This window comes from Geotrypetes seraphini, chromosome 19 (assembly GCF_902459505.1).
Source record: "Geotrypetes seraphini chromosome 19, aGeoSer1.1, whole genome shotgun sequence".
Lineage (NCBI taxonomy): Eukaryota > Metazoa > Chordata > Amphibia > Gymnophiona > Dermophiidae > Geotrypetes > Geotrypetes seraphini.
Genome location: NC_047102.1, coordinates 22,518,523 through 22,540,158, shown reverse-complemented (window position 1 = coordinate 22,540,158; position 21,636 = coordinate 22,518,523). Strand labels below are relative to the sequence as shown.

At 39.2% G+C, this 21,636-nt stretch overlaps 1 protein-coding gene across 1 annotated transcript in view; it reads left to right on the top strand.

Annotated features, from left to right (window-relative positions):
• LOC117352352 (receptor-type tyrosine-protein phosphatase beta-like) overlaps positions 1-21,636 on the top strand; it is a 450,002-nt gene that overhangs the window by 366,096 nt on the left and 62,270 nt on the right. The window contains exons 27-29 of the mRNA XM_033928784.1: positions 8,700-8,963; positions 17,290-17,550; positions 19,421-19,705. Coding sequence (XP_033784675.1) covers positions 8,700-8,963; positions 17,290-17,550; positions 19,421-19,705 — 810 coding nt within the window. The remainder of the gene's footprint in view (positions 1-8,699; positions 8,964-17,289; positions 17,551-19,420; positions 19,706-21,636) is intronic.

Genomic DNA, 21,636 nt, shown 5'->3' with positions numbered 1-21,636 from the left:
AATAGATGTATAAAGAGCATTGATATCTAAAGTTACCATTAGAAATGTTTCCTGATCGGACAAACAGTCATTCAAATCCTTTAAAATGTTCAAAAAATGTGTAGTATCCTTTATGTAAGAAAAATGATTTTCAACATGTTCCCTCAAAAATTTGTCGACGTATGTTGACAGTGCTTCTAGTATGGACCCTTTAGCAGAAATGATGGGTCTGCCAGGTGGTTTGTGTGGATTCTTGTGTATCTTGGGTAATAAGTACAAAACCGGAATGATTGGAAAAGATACATTGAGGAATTTATATTCACGTTTGGTTAAAAAGCCTTTATCCAATCCTGTTTTGGTGATTTTAGAAATCACTGATTTCAATCTAAATGTTGGATCAAGATGTATTTCTTTATATATGGATACATTTCCAAGTTGTAAAGTAGCTTCTTCTATATAATCAGACCTGTTCATGACTACGACCGCACCTCCCTTGTCTGCATTTTTGATGACTAATTGTTTATTGTTACGGATATTTTGTAATGCATTACGTTCAATTTTTGTCAAATTATTATTTTTGAAAGTAAAATTTATTTGATCTATTTCCTTTAAGACCATTTCTTTAAAGACAATCAAGGTGGGATCAATGGGTCCAGGTGGTGACCAATTGGATTTGTTGTACACAATAGAACGGTCATGAAATTCTTTACCTTCAAAATAAATCTTTAAATGAAGTGAACGTATAAATTTTTCAAAATCTATACGGAATTGAAAAGAATTGTAATGATTGGTTGGAACAAAAGATAAACCTAAAGATAAAACATGTTCTTCAATAGGAGAGAGAGTATATGATGATAGATTAACTACTGTTGATATTGATTTCTGTATTGGCGTCCCCTTCGATTGTTTCTTCCTCCTCTTTGTCTTCGGTAATTTTGTCTTCTTGTGGATAAAAAATCAGACGAAGAATCACTATTTGTTGATGTACTCTGTGATGAGGAATTGCCAGAACGATTTACTGTAGTAGTATTATCATTTTTACGATACATCCATGCATAAACATGTCCTGTATCATAATCCTTTTGATCCCTCATTAATTTTCTCATTTTTTGTTTTTTCACTGATTCTCTGTGTTTATCGACTTGATTGATGATATCTTTATATTTGATTTCAAACTCTTGTTCACCCAATCTTGATTTTAAATTAATAAGATCTGTATCCAAAGAGGCTCTTTGTGTGTTAATTAGTCTCTTACTTCGCTCAATAACTAATAACATAATGTCCAATGAGCATTTGTTTAATATTCTGTTCCAACAATCTATGAAATCCACGTCATCTTTAAACATTTGAGGTTCCAGATGTACTCTTAATCCACGAGGAATTTGCTCCTTTTTGCAATATTCCACTAAAGCTGAACCATTCAATTCAAGTCTGACAATACGTTTATATTTGTTAATGATATCAGCAATGTCTGAATTCTCACTTATATGAGAAGTGGTGCTTAATGTCTCAAATTCTTTTAATAAAGAGTTAGCTTTATCAAAAGTAAAGCTTAAACCCGAAGTCCATGACTTATCTGTATTTTCCATATTTAAATACACAATATGAATTGAAACAAATGTAATGGAAAAGTCAATTTAAGTGACCAAATAAAGTGATCTAAACAAAGAATGTGTAGGAGCACTTAATTGTATAATGTGTATTTGTAAACAAGGGAAAAAGGACCTCAAAATACCCCATTAAATGTGATCAATAAAGCCACACAGTTTTTGGGGTGGGTATCATCATTGGTCAAAAACCCTTGATTTTTTAATTTTTTTAAGAAAGATTTTTTATGTGTGCTTTATCAATTTTACATATATATCCAAAATCTTATTAGTGACTATTAGAAAAAAATTTTTTCTTTCTTGACTTTTTTTGAGCAAAAAGATAACCAGCAATTTCTATAACTGATATTCAAAAAGTTTCTTATATTTTGATGATAAATACTCAAAAAGCACTTATCTTGTGGACCCGACGGAGGCCATGCCCGTTTCGCTCAGTAGGCTTCTTCAAGGGTATGTTTTTGATAGTGCCAGTACAGTTTTCATTTTACTGCTCAAAATGTCTTAAACAAAAAAGAAGAAAGGAACATCACATTATACTTATAATTATATTAGAAAAGTCTCTGGACTGATATGATGAAATATTCAATTGAATGAGAGCAAAAGCATCCAAACGAGTATTAGACAGTTTTATAGTAAATATGAAGACAGCCATGTGTCTATCAAATATTTAAACCAGCAATTTGATAAAACCATACCTATAAAGATCATGGTATATTAAAAAGAAAGTTGTACTTGCCATGTAATAGGACTGCTGGTGATTTCGTCCGAAAAAAGTGAAACAAAATGGCGCTTCTATTTAAACTAGACGCCGCCGATTTTTAACCAATGAAAACGACGTTAACGTCAAACATCGCCATTTTGAATATATTATATGACGTATGTAAATAACGATCGCCATTTTAGATAGTTGTAAATAGTCATTCACAATGTCGGTACAAATAAAAACAATCCATTTAAACAGACACTCATTCTTCAAAAAAATTTTTTTGGCTGTTTAGATTCACAAATAATTTATGAAACATAATCGATCAATTGTTTTGATGGTAAATTTCATAAATGTGTTGAATATATATATTAAATGATATAGAGTATATATATTGTAAATAAGTATGTTGAAAGGATTATAAAGACATTGCTGGTATTATATAAATGAAACAAATTTAAATTAATATTAAAAGAAAACATGCCAGTCAATCTGATTGTTTAAACCATCAGGTTCCAACGATCTTAATCTTGAGATCCATGATTGTTCCTTTCTCATGAGAATATTATTACGATCTCCTCCTCTGGATGGTTTCATAACCTGATCAATCACCCAACATTTTAACTCATGAAATTCATGCTTGAATTCTTTACAATGGGATACTATTGGTGCCTCCATTTTTATGCGTTTTAAATTGGACCGATGTTCATTAAGTCTGATCTTGAGACTTCTGATTGTCTTTCCAACATATACCTTGCTGCATGGACATATTAAAAGATAAACAATATGTGTGCTATTACAATTGGAATAGAAGTTAATATAATATTGTTTCTTATCACGAGGATTGATAAAATTGTCAGATTGTACCATCATTCTGCAATTAATGCATTTTCCACATATATAATGTCCTTTCAAAACAGGATGTTTAATTGTGGTTGATTTTAATTCTGATGGACTTATTAATTCTTTTAAGTTCTTTCCCCGTGAATATGCATTTCTTAAATTAATGTTCTTAAAGATATCCATGGTTTGCATAATTTTCCAGTGTTTCTTTATCACATATGAAATTCTTGGACTTGCATTGGTATATTTAGAAACAAAAGTACAGATGTTTTCTTGTTTATTTTCTTTAGAAACCGAATCTAATAGCAAATCTCTATTATTGAATCTTGCTCTTTTGTATGCTCTACTTAGATTCTTCTTATTGTAGCCTCTTGCAATGAATTTTTCTTTTAGAGTCTTAGATTGTAATTTAAACTCATCATTAGAACTACAAATCCGTTTGTACCTTAAAAACTGAGAAAAAGGTATGCTGGTCTTGCATCCCGAAGGATGACAACTAGATGAGTGCAATAAAGTATTGCGGTCTGTACTCTTGTGATAAACTTTAGTTTCAAAACCATCTCTTGTTTGAACTATATTGATGTCTAAAAAGTTTATACTGTTATATGAGTATGTTTGTGTAAATCTGATATTATCATTACAAGTATTTAACCAGGCAAAAAAACTTTTGAATTCATAAATAGAACCTGACCATAAAAGAAAAATATCATCTATGAATCTGTACCATGATTTTATTTTGTCACTAAAAGGAGATGACTTTACCCATTCATTTTCAAAATCGTTCATAAAGAGACAAGCTATGGATGGTGCAAAAGTGGACCCCATAGCAACTCCTGATAGTTGAATGTAGAGTTTATTTAAAAATGAAAAATGATTTTCTTGCATAGCTATTCTTGTTAATTGAATGATGAAATCCGTAGGTACAAGATGAGGACGTGGTCTAGACTCCAAAATTCGCTTGATGACTTCAATTGCTTCTAATTGAGGAATAGATGTATAAAGAGCATTGATATCTAAAGTTACCATTAGAAATGTTTCCTGATCGGACAAACAGTCATTCAAATCCTTTAAAATGTTCAAAAAATGTGTAGTATCCTTTATGTAAGAAAAATGATTTTCAACATGTTCCCTCAAAAATTTGTCGACGTATGTTGACAGTGCTTCTAGTATGGACCCTTTAGCAGAAATGATGGGTCTGCCAGGTGGTTTGTGTGGATTCTTGTGTATCTTGGGTAATAAGTACAAAACCGGAATGATTGGAAAAGATACATTGAGGAATTTATATTCACGTTTGGTTAAAAAGCCTTTATCCAATCCTGTTTTGGTGATTTTAGAAATCACTGATTTCAATCTAAATGTTGGATCAAGATGTATTTCTTTATATATGGATACATTTCCAAGTTGTAAAGTAGCTTCTTCTATATAATCAGACCTGTTCATGACTACGACCGCACCTCCCTTGTCTGCATTTTTGAAAATTATGCAAACCATGGATATCTTTAAGAACATTAATTTAAGAAATGCATATTCACGGGGAAAGAACTTAAAAGAATTAATAAGTCCATCAGAATTAAAATCAACCACAATTAAACATCCTGTTTTGAAAGGACATTATATATGTGGAAAATGCATTAATTGCAGAATGATGGTACAATCTGACAATTTTATCAATCCTCGTGATAAGAAACAATATTATATTAACTTCTATTCCAATTGTAATAGCACACATATTGTTTATCTTTTAATATGTCCATGCAGCAAGGTATATGTTGGAAAGACAATCAGAAGTCTCAAGATCAGACTTAATGAACATCGGTCCAATTTAAAACGCATAAAAATGGAGGCACCAATAGTATCCGGTTTTGTACTTATTACCCAAGATACACAAGAATCCACACAAACCACCTGGCAGACCCATCATTTCTGCTAAAGGGTCCATACTAGAAGCACTGTCAACATACGTCGACAAATTTTTGAGGGAACATGTTGAAAATCATTTTTCTTACATAAAGGATACTACACATTTTTTGAACATTTTAAAGGATTTGAATGACTGTTTGTCCGATCAGGAAACATTTCTAATGGTAACTTTAGATATCAATGCTCTTTATACATCTATTCCTCAATTAGAAGCAATTGAAGTCATCAAGCGAATTTTGGAGTCTAGACCACGTCCTCATCTTGTACCTACGGATTTCATCATTCAATTAACAAGAATAGCTATGCAAGAAAATCATTTTTCATTTTTAAATAAACTCTACATTCAACTATCAGGAGTTGCTATGGGGTCCACTTTTGCACCATCCATAGCTTGTCTCTTTATGAACGATTTTGAAAATGAATGGGTAAAGTCATCTCCTTTTAGTGACAAAATAAAATCATGGTACAGATTCATAGATGATATTTTTCTTTTATGGTCAGGTTCTATTTATGAATTCAAAAGTTTTTTTGCCTGGTTAAATACTTGTAATGATAATATCAGATTTACACAAACATACTCATATAACAGTATAAACTTTTTAGACATCAATATAGTTCAAACAAGAGATGGTTTTGAAACTAAAGTTTATCACAAGAGTACAGACCGCAATACTTTATTGCACTCATCTAGTTGTCATCCTTCGGGATGCAAGACCAGCATACCTTTTTCTCAGTTTTTAAGGTACAAACGGATTTGTAGTTCTAATGATGAGTTTAAATTACAATCTAAGACTCTAAAAGAAAAATTCATTGCAAGAGGCTACAATAAGAAGAATCTAAGTAGAGCATACAAAAGAGCAAGATTCAATAATAGAGATTTGCTATTAGATTCGGTTTCTAAAGAAAATAAACAAGAAAACATCTGTACTTTTGTTTCTAAATATACCAATGCAAGTCCAAGAATTTCATATGTGATAAAGAAACACTGGAAAATTATGCAAACCATGGATATCTTTAAGAACATTAATTTAAGAAATGCATATTCACGGGGAAAGAACTTAAAAGAATTAATAAGTCCATCAGAATTAAAATCAACCACAATTAAACATCCTGTTTTGAAAGGACATTATATATGTGGAAAATGCATTAATTGCAGAATGATGGTACAATCTGACAATTTTATCAATCCTCGTGATAAGAAACAATATTATATTAACTTCTATTCCAATTGTAATAGCACACATATTGTTTATCTTTTAATATGTCCATGCAGCAAGGTATATGTTGGAAAGACAATCAGAAGTCTCAAGATCAGACTTAATGAACATCGGTCCAATTTAAAACGCATAAAAATGGAGGCACCAATAGTATCCCATTGTAAAGAATTCAAGCATGAATTTCATGAGTTAAAATGTTGGGTGATTGATCAGGTTATGAAACCATCCAGAGGAGGAGATCGTAATAATATTCTCATGAGAAAGGAACAATCATGGATCTCAAGATTAAGATCGTTGGAACCTGATGGTTTAAACAATCAGATTGACTGGCATGTTTTCTTTTAATATTAATTTAAATTTGTTTCATTTATATAATACCAGCAATGTCTTTATAATCCTTTCAACATACTTATTTACAATATGTATACTCTATATCATTTAATATATATATTCAACACATTTATGAAATTTACCATCAAAACAATTGATCGATTATGTTTCATAAATTATTTGTGAATCTAAACAGCCAAAAAAATTTTTTTGAAGAATGAGTGTCTGTTTAAATGGATTGTTTTTATTTGTACCGACATTGTGAATGACTATTTACAACTATCTAAAATGGCGATCGTTATTTACATACGTCATATAATATATTCAAAATGGCGATGTTTGACGTTAACGTCGTTTTCATTGGTTAAAAATCGGCGGCGTCTAGTTTAAATAGAAGCGCCATTTTGTTTCACTTTTTTCGGACGAAATCACCAGCAGTCCTATTACATGGCAAGTACAACTTTCTTTTTAATATACCATGATCTTTATAGGTATGGTTTTATCAAATTGCTGGTTTAAATATTTGATAGACACATGGCTGTCTTCATATTTACTATAAAACTGTCTAATACTCGTTTGGATGCTTTTGCTCTCATTCAATTGAATATTTCATCATATCAGTCCAGAGACTTTTCTAATATAATTATAAGTATAATGTGATGTTCCTTTCTTCTTTTTTGTTTAAGACATTTTGAGCAGTAAAATGAAAACTGTACTGGCACTATCAAAAACATACCCTTGAAGAAGCCTACTGAGCGAAACGGGCATGGCCTCCGTCGGGTCCACAAGATAAGTGCTTTTTGAGTATTTATCATCAAAATATAAGAAACTTTTTGAATATCAGTTATAGAAATTGCTGGTTATCTTTTTGCTCAAAAAAAGTCAAGAAAGAAAAAATTTTTTTCTAATAGTCACTAATAAGATTTTGGATATATATGTAAAATTGATAAAGCACACATAAAAAATCTTTCTTAAAAAAATTAAAAAATCAAGGGTTTTTGACCAATGATGATACCCACCCCAAAAACTGTGTGGCTTTATTGATCACATTTAATGGGGTATTTTGAGGTCCTTTTTCCCTTGTTTACAAATACACATTATACAATTAAGTGCTCCTACACATTCTTTGTTTAGATCACTTTATTTGGTCACTTAAATTGACTTTTCCATTACATTTGTTTCTATTTAACTTACCTAACCTGCATATAACACCTTGGGTGAATCTCTTCATAAAAGTTAATAAATCCCAAGAAATAAATATTCACGCACAAAGGGAGACATTCTATAAATGGTTTCTAGGTTAGATGCACTAATTGGAAACACCTAGTGACGCCTAACTGAATTCTGCACAAAATTTAATTGGTTTTAATTTGTTTAATTGGGATAGTAATTGACCATACCATTAAAAATAATTTTTCAAAACAATTAATTTAAATTTTGTGTGAAACACTGTTTGGCCTCTAGCGACACCTTGGTCAAGGCACCTACCTGAAAAGTGGTTAGGGGGCAGAGAAAAGGCATGGTTAGCTTAGGCGTCGCTAGGTGTCTGTGTTAGTTGCCAGGAAATTAGGCCAGGAAGACCCTGGATTAATGGCGCCTACCACTAGGACACCTAGTGATGACTACGCCCGCTTAGGTGCCGCACGGTTAATTGACAACTGCACCAGTCGGCACTTACAAGTTAGGCGCCATTTATAGAAAATCAGGTGGTTTGTATTTGACTATCAGGTTGCCTGAAAAGTATGAATATCCCTTGTTAGGTGCTTTTTTAAAAAATTTATCTTAGATATTTATTGTAAATTGTTTAAATTTATTAGATGCTTGATGGGAGCTCTAGGTGAAATGTAAAAGATTTTTCCATGAAATTTTATTGAGCTCTTCACATTCCATGGCTGTGATTAAGACAAACAGTAGATTAATACAATTACCATATAATTTGTATAGTCAGCATACTTTTTCTGATCATGCATTATCCTTTATTCTCTATTGTGTATTCCTGTTTGAGTTTGTTATACACTACAGATTACATTTGTGGACTAACTGGCTATATATACTCATTAATAAAACAAATATCTTCGATTTCCTTCCTTATTTTAACAGATCCTTCTAAACCAGGCACTTTAAATTTGATAGAGGTGGGAACTAACAACATGTTTCTTAACTGGAATGAACCTGAAAATATGAGCAGAGGAGAATATTATTTTAATATTACCTATAAACCTTCATCAGGATATTCTCTGCATCGCAATGATACTTCTGTGAACCTGACAGGTCTTACAGCTGGAACAAAATACACAGTAACAGTAGTGACCATTGGGGCTCTTGGATATCAGAGTTTACCTGAGAGCAATTCTTTCTACACAAGTAAGGGATTTCTCATTATACAATTACTGTTTATACTCAAACACAAACTGAGATTTTGGGTAAAAAAATGGCCCCAAAATTGGGGACTCAGTTTATGTTTGGGTCAGCACCCACCTGCCCCCCTCCTGTACTTGTTGCAAGCCTCCACCAGGCCCATTGTAAGACCTGGTAGTCTAGTGGTGAGCCGGGACAGGAGGATTGCCTCCTGTCCTGGCTGACTCTAACAATTCTCACCTCCCTCCACATCCCCAATTAGTATAAATAGTACCATTAATATCCCTGGTGGTCCAGCGGTAAACCAAGTCAGGAGTGATCTTTTTTAAGTTCCTGCCCCATGCAGAGCCAGTATCTGAATGGCTGGACCACCAGGTCTTTTAATGGTACTATTTATACTAAGTGGGGAGGCGGGAGGGAGCTGTGCCTAAGGCCCCGCCCACAGGAGGGGCCTAAGGCTCCCTGGTCTATTCTGATTGGCCCAAGCGCCTTAGGCCCCACCTGTGGGCGTGGTTTTGGGATGGCTGGACTAATCCAACTCCATTCTGCAGTTGGCATCCGTCTGTCCGGCCAACTTGAAAAAAGGTATGGGGAAGGGGGGTGGGGGTTCGTGGGGTCGGCCGGGGGGTCGCGGGTAGGCTGGGTGGGCGATCGGGGGTTCTGGGGGGCGGTCGTTGGAGGAAGGGTGGGTTGCGTCGAGGGCAGGAGGGCCTGGGATCCCTCCTGCCCGTAATGTAGTGGGGTGTGGGGGGGTCTCCGGGGCCAGGAGGGCTTGGCCTTCTTCCTGGCCCAAACGAGTCGCGGTGGGGTGGTCACCGGGGCCAGGAGGGCTTGGGCTCCCTCCTGACCCGATGTTTATTGCGAGGGGGGTGTTGGATCGCGGCAGGAGAGATAGGGAATCTCTCCTGCCGCAGGTTGCGGCAGTTCGGGTAGAGGAGTGATGGCATCGCGGTAGGGGAGATGAGGCATCTCTCCTGCCGCAATGGTTGTGGTGGGTAGGTTGCCGGGCCGCTGAACTGATGGCGCCAGCTGCCATCAGCTCAGCGGCCCCTTTTTCGGCACTTAGACCTGGTTTGACTAGTCTAAGTCAAAAAGGTCTAAGTGACGACTAGGCAACCTGTAAATGTTTTGGTTATACCTGTTGTACGCCTAGATATAGGTCGACCCACCTCATAGAAACATAGAAGATGACGGCAGAAAAGGGCTACAGCCCATCAAGTCTGCCCACTCTGCTTACCCACCCCCTGTCTATGCCCTAATGACTCAATTTCCTTATCTTGACCCTCGTAGGGATCCCACATGGGTATCCCATTTATTCTTAAAGTCTGGCACGCTGTCTGCCTCGATCACCTGCACTGGAAGCTTGTTCCAATGATCAACCACTCTCTCTGTGAAGAAATACTTTCTGGTGTCGCCATGAAATTTTCCGCCCCTGAGTTTGAGCGGGTGCCCTCTTGTGGCCGAGGGTCCCTTGAGAAAGAAAATATCATCTTCCACTTCGACACGTCCCGTGAGGTACTTAAATGTTTCGATCATGTCTCCCCTCTTCCTACGTTCCTCAAGAGTGTAGAGCTGCAATTTGTTCAGTCTCTCTTCATACGAGAGACCCTTGATACCCGAGATCATCCTGGTGGCCGTCCGTTGAACCGATTCAATTCAGCGCACATCTTTACTGTAATGTGGCCTCCAGAATTGCACACAGTACTCCAGATGAGGTCTCACCATGGCCCTGTACAACGGCATTATGACTTCAGGCTTTCGGCTGACGAAACTTCTATTGATACAACCCAATATCTGCCTTGCCTTAGATGAAGCCTTCTCCACTTGATTGGCAGTTTTCATGTCTGCACTGATGATTACTCCTAAATCTTGTTCTGCTGAAGTCCTAGTTAAAGTTTCTCCATTCAAGAAGTACGTCCTGCATGGATTTCCGCTTCCGAGGTGCATGACCTTACATTTCTTAGCATTGAAGCCTAGCTGCCAGGTTGAGGACCAACTTTCCAATGTAAGCAGGTCCTGCGCCATATAATTCTGTAAACTGCATTCACTTACTATATTACATAGTTTGGCGTCATCGGCGAATAGTGTTATTTTACCTTGAAGCCCTTGAGTCAGATCCCCTATGAATATGTTGAAAAGGAGTGGACCCAGGACCGAGCCCTGCGGCACTCCACTGGTCACCTCCGATGTTTTAGAGAGTGTACCATTAACCACCACCCTCTGAAGTCTGCCACTCAGCCAATCATTGACCCATGCAGTTAGTGTCTCTCCTAACCCCATCGATTCCATCTTGCTTAGCAGCCTGCGGTGTGGGACACTGTCAAAAGCTTTCCTGAAGTCTAGGTACACGACGTCCAAAGACTCTCCCAAGTCCAACTTTCTTGTTACCCAGTCAAAGAAGCTGATGAGATTGGATTGGCAGGACCTACCCTTGGTGAATCCATGCTGACTGGGATCCCGAAGATTCCCTTCATTCAAGATCGTGTCCAATTTGCTTTTAATTAGTGTTTCCATGAGTTTGCACACTATTGATGTGAGACTCACCGGTCTATAATTCGCAGCCTCTGCCCTGCAACCCTTTTTATGCAGAGGAACGACATTAGCTAATTTCCAGTCCAGGGGAACTTTCCCCTTACTTAGGGAGAGATTGAATAGCTCAGCCAACGGTTTTGCCAGGACATCGCTCAATTCTCTGAGCACTCTTGGGTGCAAATTGTCTGGTCCCATGGCTTTGTTCACCTTGAGTCTTGCCAGTTCACTGTAAACTTCACCTGGTGTGAACACAAAATTCTGAAACGGGTCTTCTGTGCTTTGTGTTGCCTTCAACTGGGGACCGTGTCCCGGTGCCTCACAGGTGAAGACTGAGCAGAAGTATTCATTCAGTAGTTCGGCTTTATCTGAATCTGCTTCCACGTAACTTCCGTCCGGTCTTCTAAGGCGTACTATCCCGCCTGTGTTCCTTTTTCTGTCACTAATATACCTGAAGAAGGATTTGTCTCCCTTTTTAATGTTTTTTGCCAGAATTTCTTCCACTCAAAGTTTTGCCTCCCTAACTGCCATTTTGACCGCTGTAGACCTGGTCCTATATTCTACTTTTGCCTCTCTTTTCTCCGTGCGCTTGTAGGAGAGAAACGCTTTTTTCTTCTCCTTAATGAGGTGCGAGATCTCCGCGGTGAACCATTGGGGTTTATTGTTTCTTTGTCGTTTATTTACTGATTTTATGAAGCGGCTAGTTGCTTCATGTATGGTTGATTTCAGTGTTAACCACTTGGTCCTGCAGCGTCTGATGGACGAAATCTCCCATGCGTGCGAAGTCTGTGCCCCGGAAATTGAGTACCTTTGTTTTCGTGTTTGATCTAGGGAAGCCTTTCCTAAGGTTGAACCATACTATATTGTGGTCGCTGGAGGCTAGCGTATCTCCTACTGAGACCTCTGAAACACTTTCCCCGTTGGTGAGTACCAGGTCGAGGATCGCCTGGGCCCTAGTGGGCTCCGTTACCATTTGTTTGAGACGTGCTCCCTTTATGGAGGTTAAGAGCCTCCTGCTACCGCTGGTTGTCGCTGAAAATGAGTTCCAGTCTGCATCAGGCATATTGAAGTCCCCTAGCAGTACAGCTTCTCCTCGTAGAGTGATATTCTCTATGTCTTCAATTAATTCTGCGTCCATGTCTTCCAGTTGTCTTGGGGGTCTGTAAACCACACCTAGATACAGGCATTTTTCTCTGCCTCTTGCCAGGTTTACCCAGAGGGACTCCCCGGTGTACTTGACATCTGTGATCCTGGTGGTTTTGATGTCCTCTTTAATGTATAGAGCTACCCCCCCTCCTAACCTGCCCTCTCTGTCCTGACGAAGTAGATTGTAGCCCGATATAGCCATATCCCACCCATGTGAGTCCGTGAACCAAGTTTCAGATATTGCCACCACATCTAGGTCGGCATTCCTTATTTCAGCCTCCAATTCTAGAATTTTGTTACCTAAACTGTGTGCATTGACATACATGGCCCTCCATATCTTGTGTTTGCTAAGTCCCTGTGAGGCGTATCCTACCCGAGTCGGTGTGACTCCCAAAGAACTGTTTGCAATGTGGGTACTTACCTTGGACATGGAAGCGGAGTTTCGACTCACCTCATCAGTATAATTTCTTTCTGCACTAATATGTGAATGGGTACCCTCCCCCGACTTACCTAGTTTAAAGCCCTGTGAAGCAGGCGGGCTAGTCGATGTCCGAAGACGTTCTTACCCCTACTGGTCAGATGGAGTCCGTCTGGTCCCTGAAGTCCTTGTAGCGCTTCCCCATGGTTTAGGAATCCGAAGTTCATATCCCGGCACCATCCCTGTAGCCACTCGTTCGTCCTCAGGATACGTTCATCTCTGGCTCTTCCCTTGCCTCTAACTGGGAGGATCGATGAGAAAACCACCTGCGCTCCTGTCTGCTTCAGCCTCTCACCCAGTGCTCCAAAGTCTCTGGTGATGGTCTCTGGTGTGTTCCTGGCAGTGTCGTTGGTTCCTATGTGGACAAGAAGCATAGGAAAGTGGACTCGGGGCGTGAGTAGTCTATCCAGACTGGCGGTGACATCTCTTATCCTGGCTCCAGGCAGACAGCAGACCTCCCTAGATTGCATATCCGGTCTGCAAATTGGTCCCTCGGTGCCCCTCAGCATGGAATCCCCGATGACTATTACTCTGCGCTTCTTTGGGGGGAGCCTCCCACCCACTACCCACCTTTTCCCTTCCTCTAAACACACCTCTTTTCTCTCTGTGCGTCTAGAGGCAGGGGAAAGGCCTAAGCTGTTTTTAGATACTTCTAAAAACCAGCTATGGTTATGGGTACTTGGACGATCAGGCTTTTTGATCGTCCAAGTAGCCATTTAGGACATTTTTTAGATTTTTTTTTTTTATTACCCCCTTAATCTTTTCACCCTGCTCTCAGACTGTTTTCTTTTGAGAGTCTGTGCGGTATCTTAGGCAATCCTTCCTGTTTTCTCTTCAATTACTGATCTTTCTCTTAATTATCAAGGCTACTGGATGACTGTTTTTCCTGGATTTCAGTTCTCATGGCTCTGCTTTGTGATTTTCCGGGCAGCTGCAACGGGCTCCAATTCATATGGCTTTCGAGCTGTGTTTTTCAACCATTCTTCTTACCAGTTTTGGTTGTTTTCCTCCCAGATTATTCAGGGGGTGTCTGATTGTGCTAGCCACATCTATTCGATTACAGGGCCTTCTTGTTTTTGCCCGGTTGTTTTTTCACTGAGAGATGGTTCAGACATTTTTCTCACACATCTCATTTTCTTTAGCTTTTCATTTTCCGTACCCATATTCTTTGGGATACTTCTTGACTCCACTCTTCTGAGAGTGTTTCTTTTTTCAGATTGTTTTCAATCTTACGCATGTTGTTTCTTTTGAACAACAGACATTCTCCTGTTCTTTTATGCCACGGGTCTGACTATATTGTTGTATTCTTCAGTGGTCTTTTGTTTTCCAGTGGTACCAGGCGAGGGCTTGTCTCTCAAGCTTGTGTATCTTTGATCTCCTCTAGTCTCTACGAAGGTTTTGTTTTCTATTTGTTACCTCCTTGCATGGTCTTCATGCTTGCTGCATTTGATTTCTGCCTGGGGGTTCTTATGGGCATTCTACAGCCTCAGGGTCTTTCGACTGCCTGGCATCGGATTTTTCCCATTTTTTTCTTTTTTTCCTAATTTTTTCTGATATTTTAGGACCTTATGATTTTCATCATCTACTCTGTCCTCAAATCCTCCTTCCTTCCACAGTCATTTCAGGGTTTTTACACTGTATGTAATTGAGCAAGGAGTCTAGGGCTCTCTCCTGTTATGTCAGGAGGCCCTGTTTTTGTAACCTTAGAGATGATTGGCCATCTGCTCTTGCCTCTATTCATGGGGAGCTGAATTTTCTAACAGCCAATTTCAGCAGGATTCTTTAATCCTTTTACTCCAGGATTTTTCTTCGTCTGACAATGGTTATTTTCTCCTGGATTGGGCGAGCATATTTTTATTTGCATTACCTTCGCTTCTTCTCCTGTTGAGCTTTTTCATCAAGCTCACGAGAGCTGTTACCATCATGATGCATGGTGACCCAGTCAACATGGATTCTCCCTACTTCGTTCACTTAAATTTTGGGAGCCCTTTCTTCTTCTCATTTTCCTGCTCGGTTCACTCCGACTCAGGAATCTTTGATTTTTTTCCAATCTTCATTGGTTTTTTTCTATGGGCTGCATCCGTTTCTTTTACATCTTTCTCAGCCCGTTTGTTGATTTCTGCCGGGACACCATCCACTCGCCCTTGTTGATATCAAAAGTGGTTTCGTTTTCTTTCCTGGTGTCTTTTTCTCTGCCGGTTTCCACCTTCCTAACCGGTGATATCTTTTCTTTGTTTGATTCTAGTCTCGAGTCTATAGCTCTCAGACTTCTTTTTCATGCTATTGCATTTTCCCTTGATCTGTCAAGGAGCAACCTCTTTCTGATTTCTTCTCTGGTTCCCAGGCTCATGACAAGGGTTTTTTCAAGTGTGTATCCACACCTCATTCCTTCTTCTGTCGTCTGGACTTTTCTTGCGGTTCTTTCCTGGTTGTTGATGCTACCATTTGTAACAATGGCGTCAGCTCCACTTCAGTTTATTACCTGGAAAATGTTTTTTCCTTATGTCTCTCACCTCTTTCAGGGGGATTGGTGAGTTTCATGCCCAGCTTCATCCTTATCAGTCTTTCATGAAGCCAAGGTGATTCTGTGTTCAGGTCCACAGTATCTTCTACTATTTTCATTTCGCTCAGTCAGTTCTTCTGTCTGTGTTGTTTCCTGCACCTCGTTTTTCCTACGAGGATCCTGGCTTTATATGTGTTGTCCTATAAGCGGTTTTTTGTCCTCCTTGTTACACAGGTTGGAACTGCAGTGATTTTATTCCAACCTTTTCTTTTGATTCAACTCAGTTTGGATATCCTATATTCATGGGAACGATTTTCACTTGGCTGATTCCCTCCCTCTCGTTCTTCTTTACTCAGACTGGCCTGGCACGGGGATATCGTGTCCCAGTCCCTCGGTTCGAGTTCTGGCAGCTTTTGTTGTTTTCCTTATAGATACATTACTGAGGAACTCTGTCCAGCTACCCCCTGGTCTTCAGTTCATTCCTTCGCTTCTCACTATTGTCTGTTTTTTTCTCCAGATGGGATGGGCACTTCGGCCATTATGTTCTCTGAAAAGGCTTAGGTCCCAATTCCTGCTCCATACTTTCTCTGTCTCTGTCATTTGGAAGTCAGATACCTGGGGACATATCTTAAAGACCAGAAATCATCTTCCAAAACATGTCCAATTTATTGTGAGCTTTACATCTCTTTTATATCATTCTACATGAATCAGTGTTGTCAGCATGTATCAGCATGTGACGTAAACACAAATCATATATGGACACAGGTCACATGAAACTTTAAAGAAATCAGCATTTTTTCTATCTCAAGACGAGTCCAAAAGGTCAGAAGAGCCTTGGCCAGCAAAGCCTCTTATCTAAAGCTGTTTGCAAATATGGCTTTATGAAAACGATTGAAGTCACTTCACAACAAGATAACACACATCTTATCAAACATAAATGTCCTTGCATTATTTCAGAGAAGGAAAAACAAACAGGGTCTGGTTTTCTTACAGCTTCAAAACACATTCTATGGAAAACTACAAGACGTGTCCCTTCATTCTCCAATTGTATTTCGTTGGCCAACTCTCCCACCATCTGTTAGCTTGGAGGTCACCCATCAGTAAGAATATGCTGCCTGCTTGTCCTGGGATAAAGCACAGTTACTTACCGTAACAGGTGTTATCCAGGGACAGCAGGCAGATATTCTCACAACCCACCCACCTCCCCGGGTTGGCTTCTTAGCTGGCTTATCTTAACTGAAGTACCGCGCGCCTACGTCGGGTGGGAAGGCACTCACACATGCGCGGTGCGGGCATCAAGAACTTTTTTCAAGTTCTTGAAGTGTCCGTACCAGGGCTCCGTAGGTAACGTCACCCATCAGTGAGAATATCTGCCTGCTGTCCCTGGATAACACCTGTTACGGTAAGTAACTGCTTTACTAGAGAATGACACGGGGACACGAGTTCCTGCGGGGATGGGGAAAAATTTGGCACCATGTCATTTTCTATTTCTTACCTTTATACTAAAGAGTTCTAGAAAATGTCAATTTAAAAAACCTATAGTAGATAATGAGGAATCAGACCAATGTCCATTGAGCCCAGCATTCTGTCTCTGATTCTGACCAGTCAGATGCATAATTACCCAGCTAATTGAATAGGTGCTTGTTAGGGCTAAAGTTCTGCTATTTGTTTAACAGAACCAAAAAAACCGAGAAACCTGCAGCTGTTTAAAGTGACTAACAATTCCGTTGTGCTGAAATGGGACCAACCGGATGAATACAGTAGCACTTACACATACAGAGTGGAGAAAAATGGTGATGCATCGTCTAATACAACATCCAAAAATGAAATGGTGACAGTAGAGCAACTGACACCTGGACAGAACTATTCATTTAGTGTATTCACAAGGGCTGAAGATGGCACTGAAGGAGCAAATGCTTTTCAATCTGTATGTACAGGTCAGTTGTACCAAACATTTCCATGTCTTGAGCACTAGTTTTTTAGCCCGTTATATTAACGGGTGCTAGACTTAGGCATTTCTTTCTTTCTCTCTGCCCCCTGTCTGTCTGTCTTTTTTTCTTTTTTTCTCTTTGCCCCCTGTCTGTCTTCCCTTCTCCCTTACTTTTACCTCCTCCCATGTCCAGCAGCACCCCTTCCCTGCTCCCCCTGTCCAGCAGTAGCCCTTCTCTGTTCCTTTTACCTCCCCCCTGTCCAGTAGTACCCCTTATGCCTTACCTGCTCACTGTACAGCATCCACTAGGCCGGGCAGCCTCGGGGCTTTTGCTAGGCCGGCCCACTTCGCATTATCGAAGTGAGCCAGTCTAGCAAATGCCCCGCTGCCGCTGATGGTCCGGGGGTGAGAAGGAGAGGCATTGTCAGAAGTCAGCCGGCGTCAGAGATCGGGGCAGGAACGTTGCTGGGGAAACCACTTCACGCGTCGCAAACTGCCGAAGGCTCTTACTGCACATGCGGTGACATGGAGCCATGGATCAGGGATCACGGCCGCAGAAAGTTTGAACTGTGCAAGCGCGCTAAGGGATTTATTATAGCAGATTAGCTGACGTTGGAGGTACACTGAGAGTTCACACATGAAACACCATAAGATATTATGAATTTTTTAAAAATATGTAAAAATAAAAAGAATCCAAGTGATAACTTTTTTATTGGACTAACTAATGTGTGTATGCCTTCGAGTCAACCAAGTTTCAAGTTTATTATGTCTTGATATACCGCTTTTAATTTTCAAAGTGGTTTACATCTTTACTTTGTTAAAAAAAAAATTAATAAAAAATTAGGGGAATAGACAAACACAACTAAAAGTAATTATTGAGACGAAAAATGAAACGAAGGGAGAAAGGGCTTTTCAATATTTACAATATAAGGATACAATATTAAAAATAAAAAGTAAAGTTACAGGAAAAAACATCAGGGAAGGAGGTTGACTGGAGCAAGCATCTATGCCTTTTTTTTTTTTTCTTTCCCATTATCAATCGTAAATCTCATAAGCGTCTTTGAAGAGAAAAGTTTTAAGATTTATTTTAAAGTTATTTAAACTAGTTTTCTGCCTTTGGGTAAGGGGAAGAACATTCCATAGTTTTGGCACAACTACCGAGTAAATGGTTTTCGTTTTGTGTCGTAGAAAAGCTGTCGGATTGAGGGAATAGTCAGAAGATGTTGCTGAGATGATCTCAGTGACCTTGAGGATTCGTAAGGAATTAAAAGCCTGTCAATGAACATGGGGGAGTGATTGAGTTGAAATTTGAATGCTAGTAAAAGAGTTTTGAATGAGATTCCGTGAGTGATGGGCTTTTTAAAGAAGACGGGCAACATGGCTGCATGCACAGTGAGTAATCCTCCCTGTGATGTTTCAAGGCAGAGTATAGGAGTGGTTTGCCATTGGCAGGCCCTATGTTGGGCAGCAGCAACATAATAGTTCCTGTTGAACCAGAACGTATGCAGGTAAGGCTATACTCAAATAGGGCACTGGTCTTTGACTTAAGGGCTGTCGCGTGAGCGGACTGCTGGGCACGATGGACCACTAGTTTGACCCAGCAGCGGTAATTCTTATGTTCAGCGCTGCTTCTGCTGATCAGCTACTGCTGCTTTGGTTAGGGGAGAGGAAGAATGGAGGGAGGTTCATGGCTCAAGATCACTGCTGCTGCTTTGCAGCTGGAGGGGGGGGGGTCACGGCTCAGGACTGCTGCATCGGGGGGATGATTTTTTATTTTTTTGCCAGTTGGGTGAAAGTACTGGTTGCTTGAGTACTGGTTAATCGGGATTCTACTGTATATATTTTAAATTACCTCTTTCTTTACTTCTTTTAATTAGATGCAGATTCTGTGTCCGACCTTAGTTGTTTTATAGAGACTGGTAAGCCTGCTCTAACAGTGTGGTGGAAATGCCCTCTGGGCATTAACAGAGGCTTCAAAATCCTGATCAAGAGCAATGAATGGAGAAATGAAACAGAAGCTTCAGCCTGTACATCCAACAACCAGACTTTGCCTCTGGTCAATTTAAAGTACTCTACCTCTTATACTATCAATGTGACAACGCTTTCATGTGGAAAAGGCAGCCTTTCAGTACAAAGAGCTAACTGTTGGACCCCTGACTCAAGTAAGTGTATCATAAAACAAGAAGTGCTTGAAGTTATCTGTAAACATACTGACATGGATTCTCAAAATGGTGCAGTTCGGAAGGTGCCAGTAGGTGCCCGAACGGCACCTAAGTTAAGTGTTTTAATTGGCCATTAATGGTGTGGTAATTGACTGCGCTGTTAAAAACCAATTAAGAAAAAAAAGTAGGTGCCACAAGGCGCCTACAGAAAAAGGCATCTGAATCTCGTCTACCCAGATGCTTACTGGTGCTGAACACCAAGAGGCATGGTTATGGGCGGGGTTGATGTTCAGCTGTGTTAGGCATGATTCTATGTTGAAGAAAGGCGCCAGAAATGTAAGCCTGTAAAACTCTAGCCTACATTTCCAGCACCTGTCTTTGACAGAGCACACAATTCTCAAAACAGCGTTTTTTCAGGCGCTGGCTATTTCCGGCGCCATTTTGAGAATCTGGGCCACTGTGAATATGCCACAGTTTCTAAAAGATTTAGGACCTACTGTATATACTCATGTATAAATTGAGAAATTTAGACTTTAAGATGGCTTCATTAAAACAGGATCATCTTATCTATGGGTTACTTTTCATGGGCAGGTATCTCTTCCTCTAATCGTTCCTCTTCTCTGGTCCAGCATCCGTCTTTCTCATAGCCTCCACCCTAGCCATAGTCCAGGTTTTCCCTCAGTCCATATTAAAATGTCTTATTCCCTGTATTTAGAGGTCACCAGCTGTAGCAGTGATGTACATATGCCTGCAGTCTGACCCAATGCCTTTCTTCTGACATATCCCACCCATACCGAAATAGGAAGTTGCATCAGAGAGGGGTGGGATGTATGAGAGGAAAGACTCCACATCAGGCTACCTACAGGTTATGTTTATCACTGCTGCTGCCTTCTGCAACCTAAAAATGTCTTTCTCTCTCTTTAAGACAGTGACACCAATGGCGGGGGGAGGGGAGGGGGGAGGAATATGCTGAACAACAGGTTATAGGTTTAATTTGTTTGATATACTGCTATCTCACAAATAAAGAAAGCAGTTTACAATAAAAATATATTTTTTAATCTAAATAGAATAGAAATGAACTTCATCATAAAAAGAAAAGCCTATCCCAAAAGCCTCCCCATAGTAAAACCCCCAAAAGACACCATCAATAATAATAATAATAATTTTATTTTTGTATATTGACCTACCATATAGTTCTAGGCGGTTCACATATAGTATTAAAAATATATAAACAGTAAATAAAAGTACAAAATCTAAAAATGACTAAAATTATACAATAATTAAATAAAATGCATTCACAAGAAAATAGATAGATATTCCTTAAAAAGTACAACTATAAAATCAGTGTGCAAATTTTCAATCAATATTCTGAAACATCAATTTACAAGCTTTTCGAATCAATCAGTTTTCAATAGTTTCCTAAAGGACATGTATGAATGGGCCTGAGAAATAATAGAACTTAGCCATGAATCCATTTTACCTGCCTAAAAACCAAGCAATTTATCAAAGAATCTCTTGTAGCGACACGGCTTAATAATCGGAAAACAAATAGGTATTGCCCTCGAGTTGTTCTTTTAGGTTTGTATCTTTCGAAACACAAAGACAAGTAATTAGGAACCATACCAAACAGTACTTTAAAACTGGTGCAACCAAACTTAAACAATACTCTAGCCTCAAAAGGCAACCAATGCAAACCTATACAAACCCCCCATACCCACATACAAACACTATAACTCACATCCAAAAGCCTGTTGAAATAAATAGGCTTTAAGGAATTTTTTAAAGCTAGGTAAAGAGGTTTTAATTTTTAATGAAAAGGAAGTAAATTCCATAAAATTGGCTCCACATAAAAAAACTGTCTTTCTTGTACATTCCAATCTTGCAGCATGTAAATTCAGAACTTCCAAAAAATGAGCTTGACTGGAATGCAA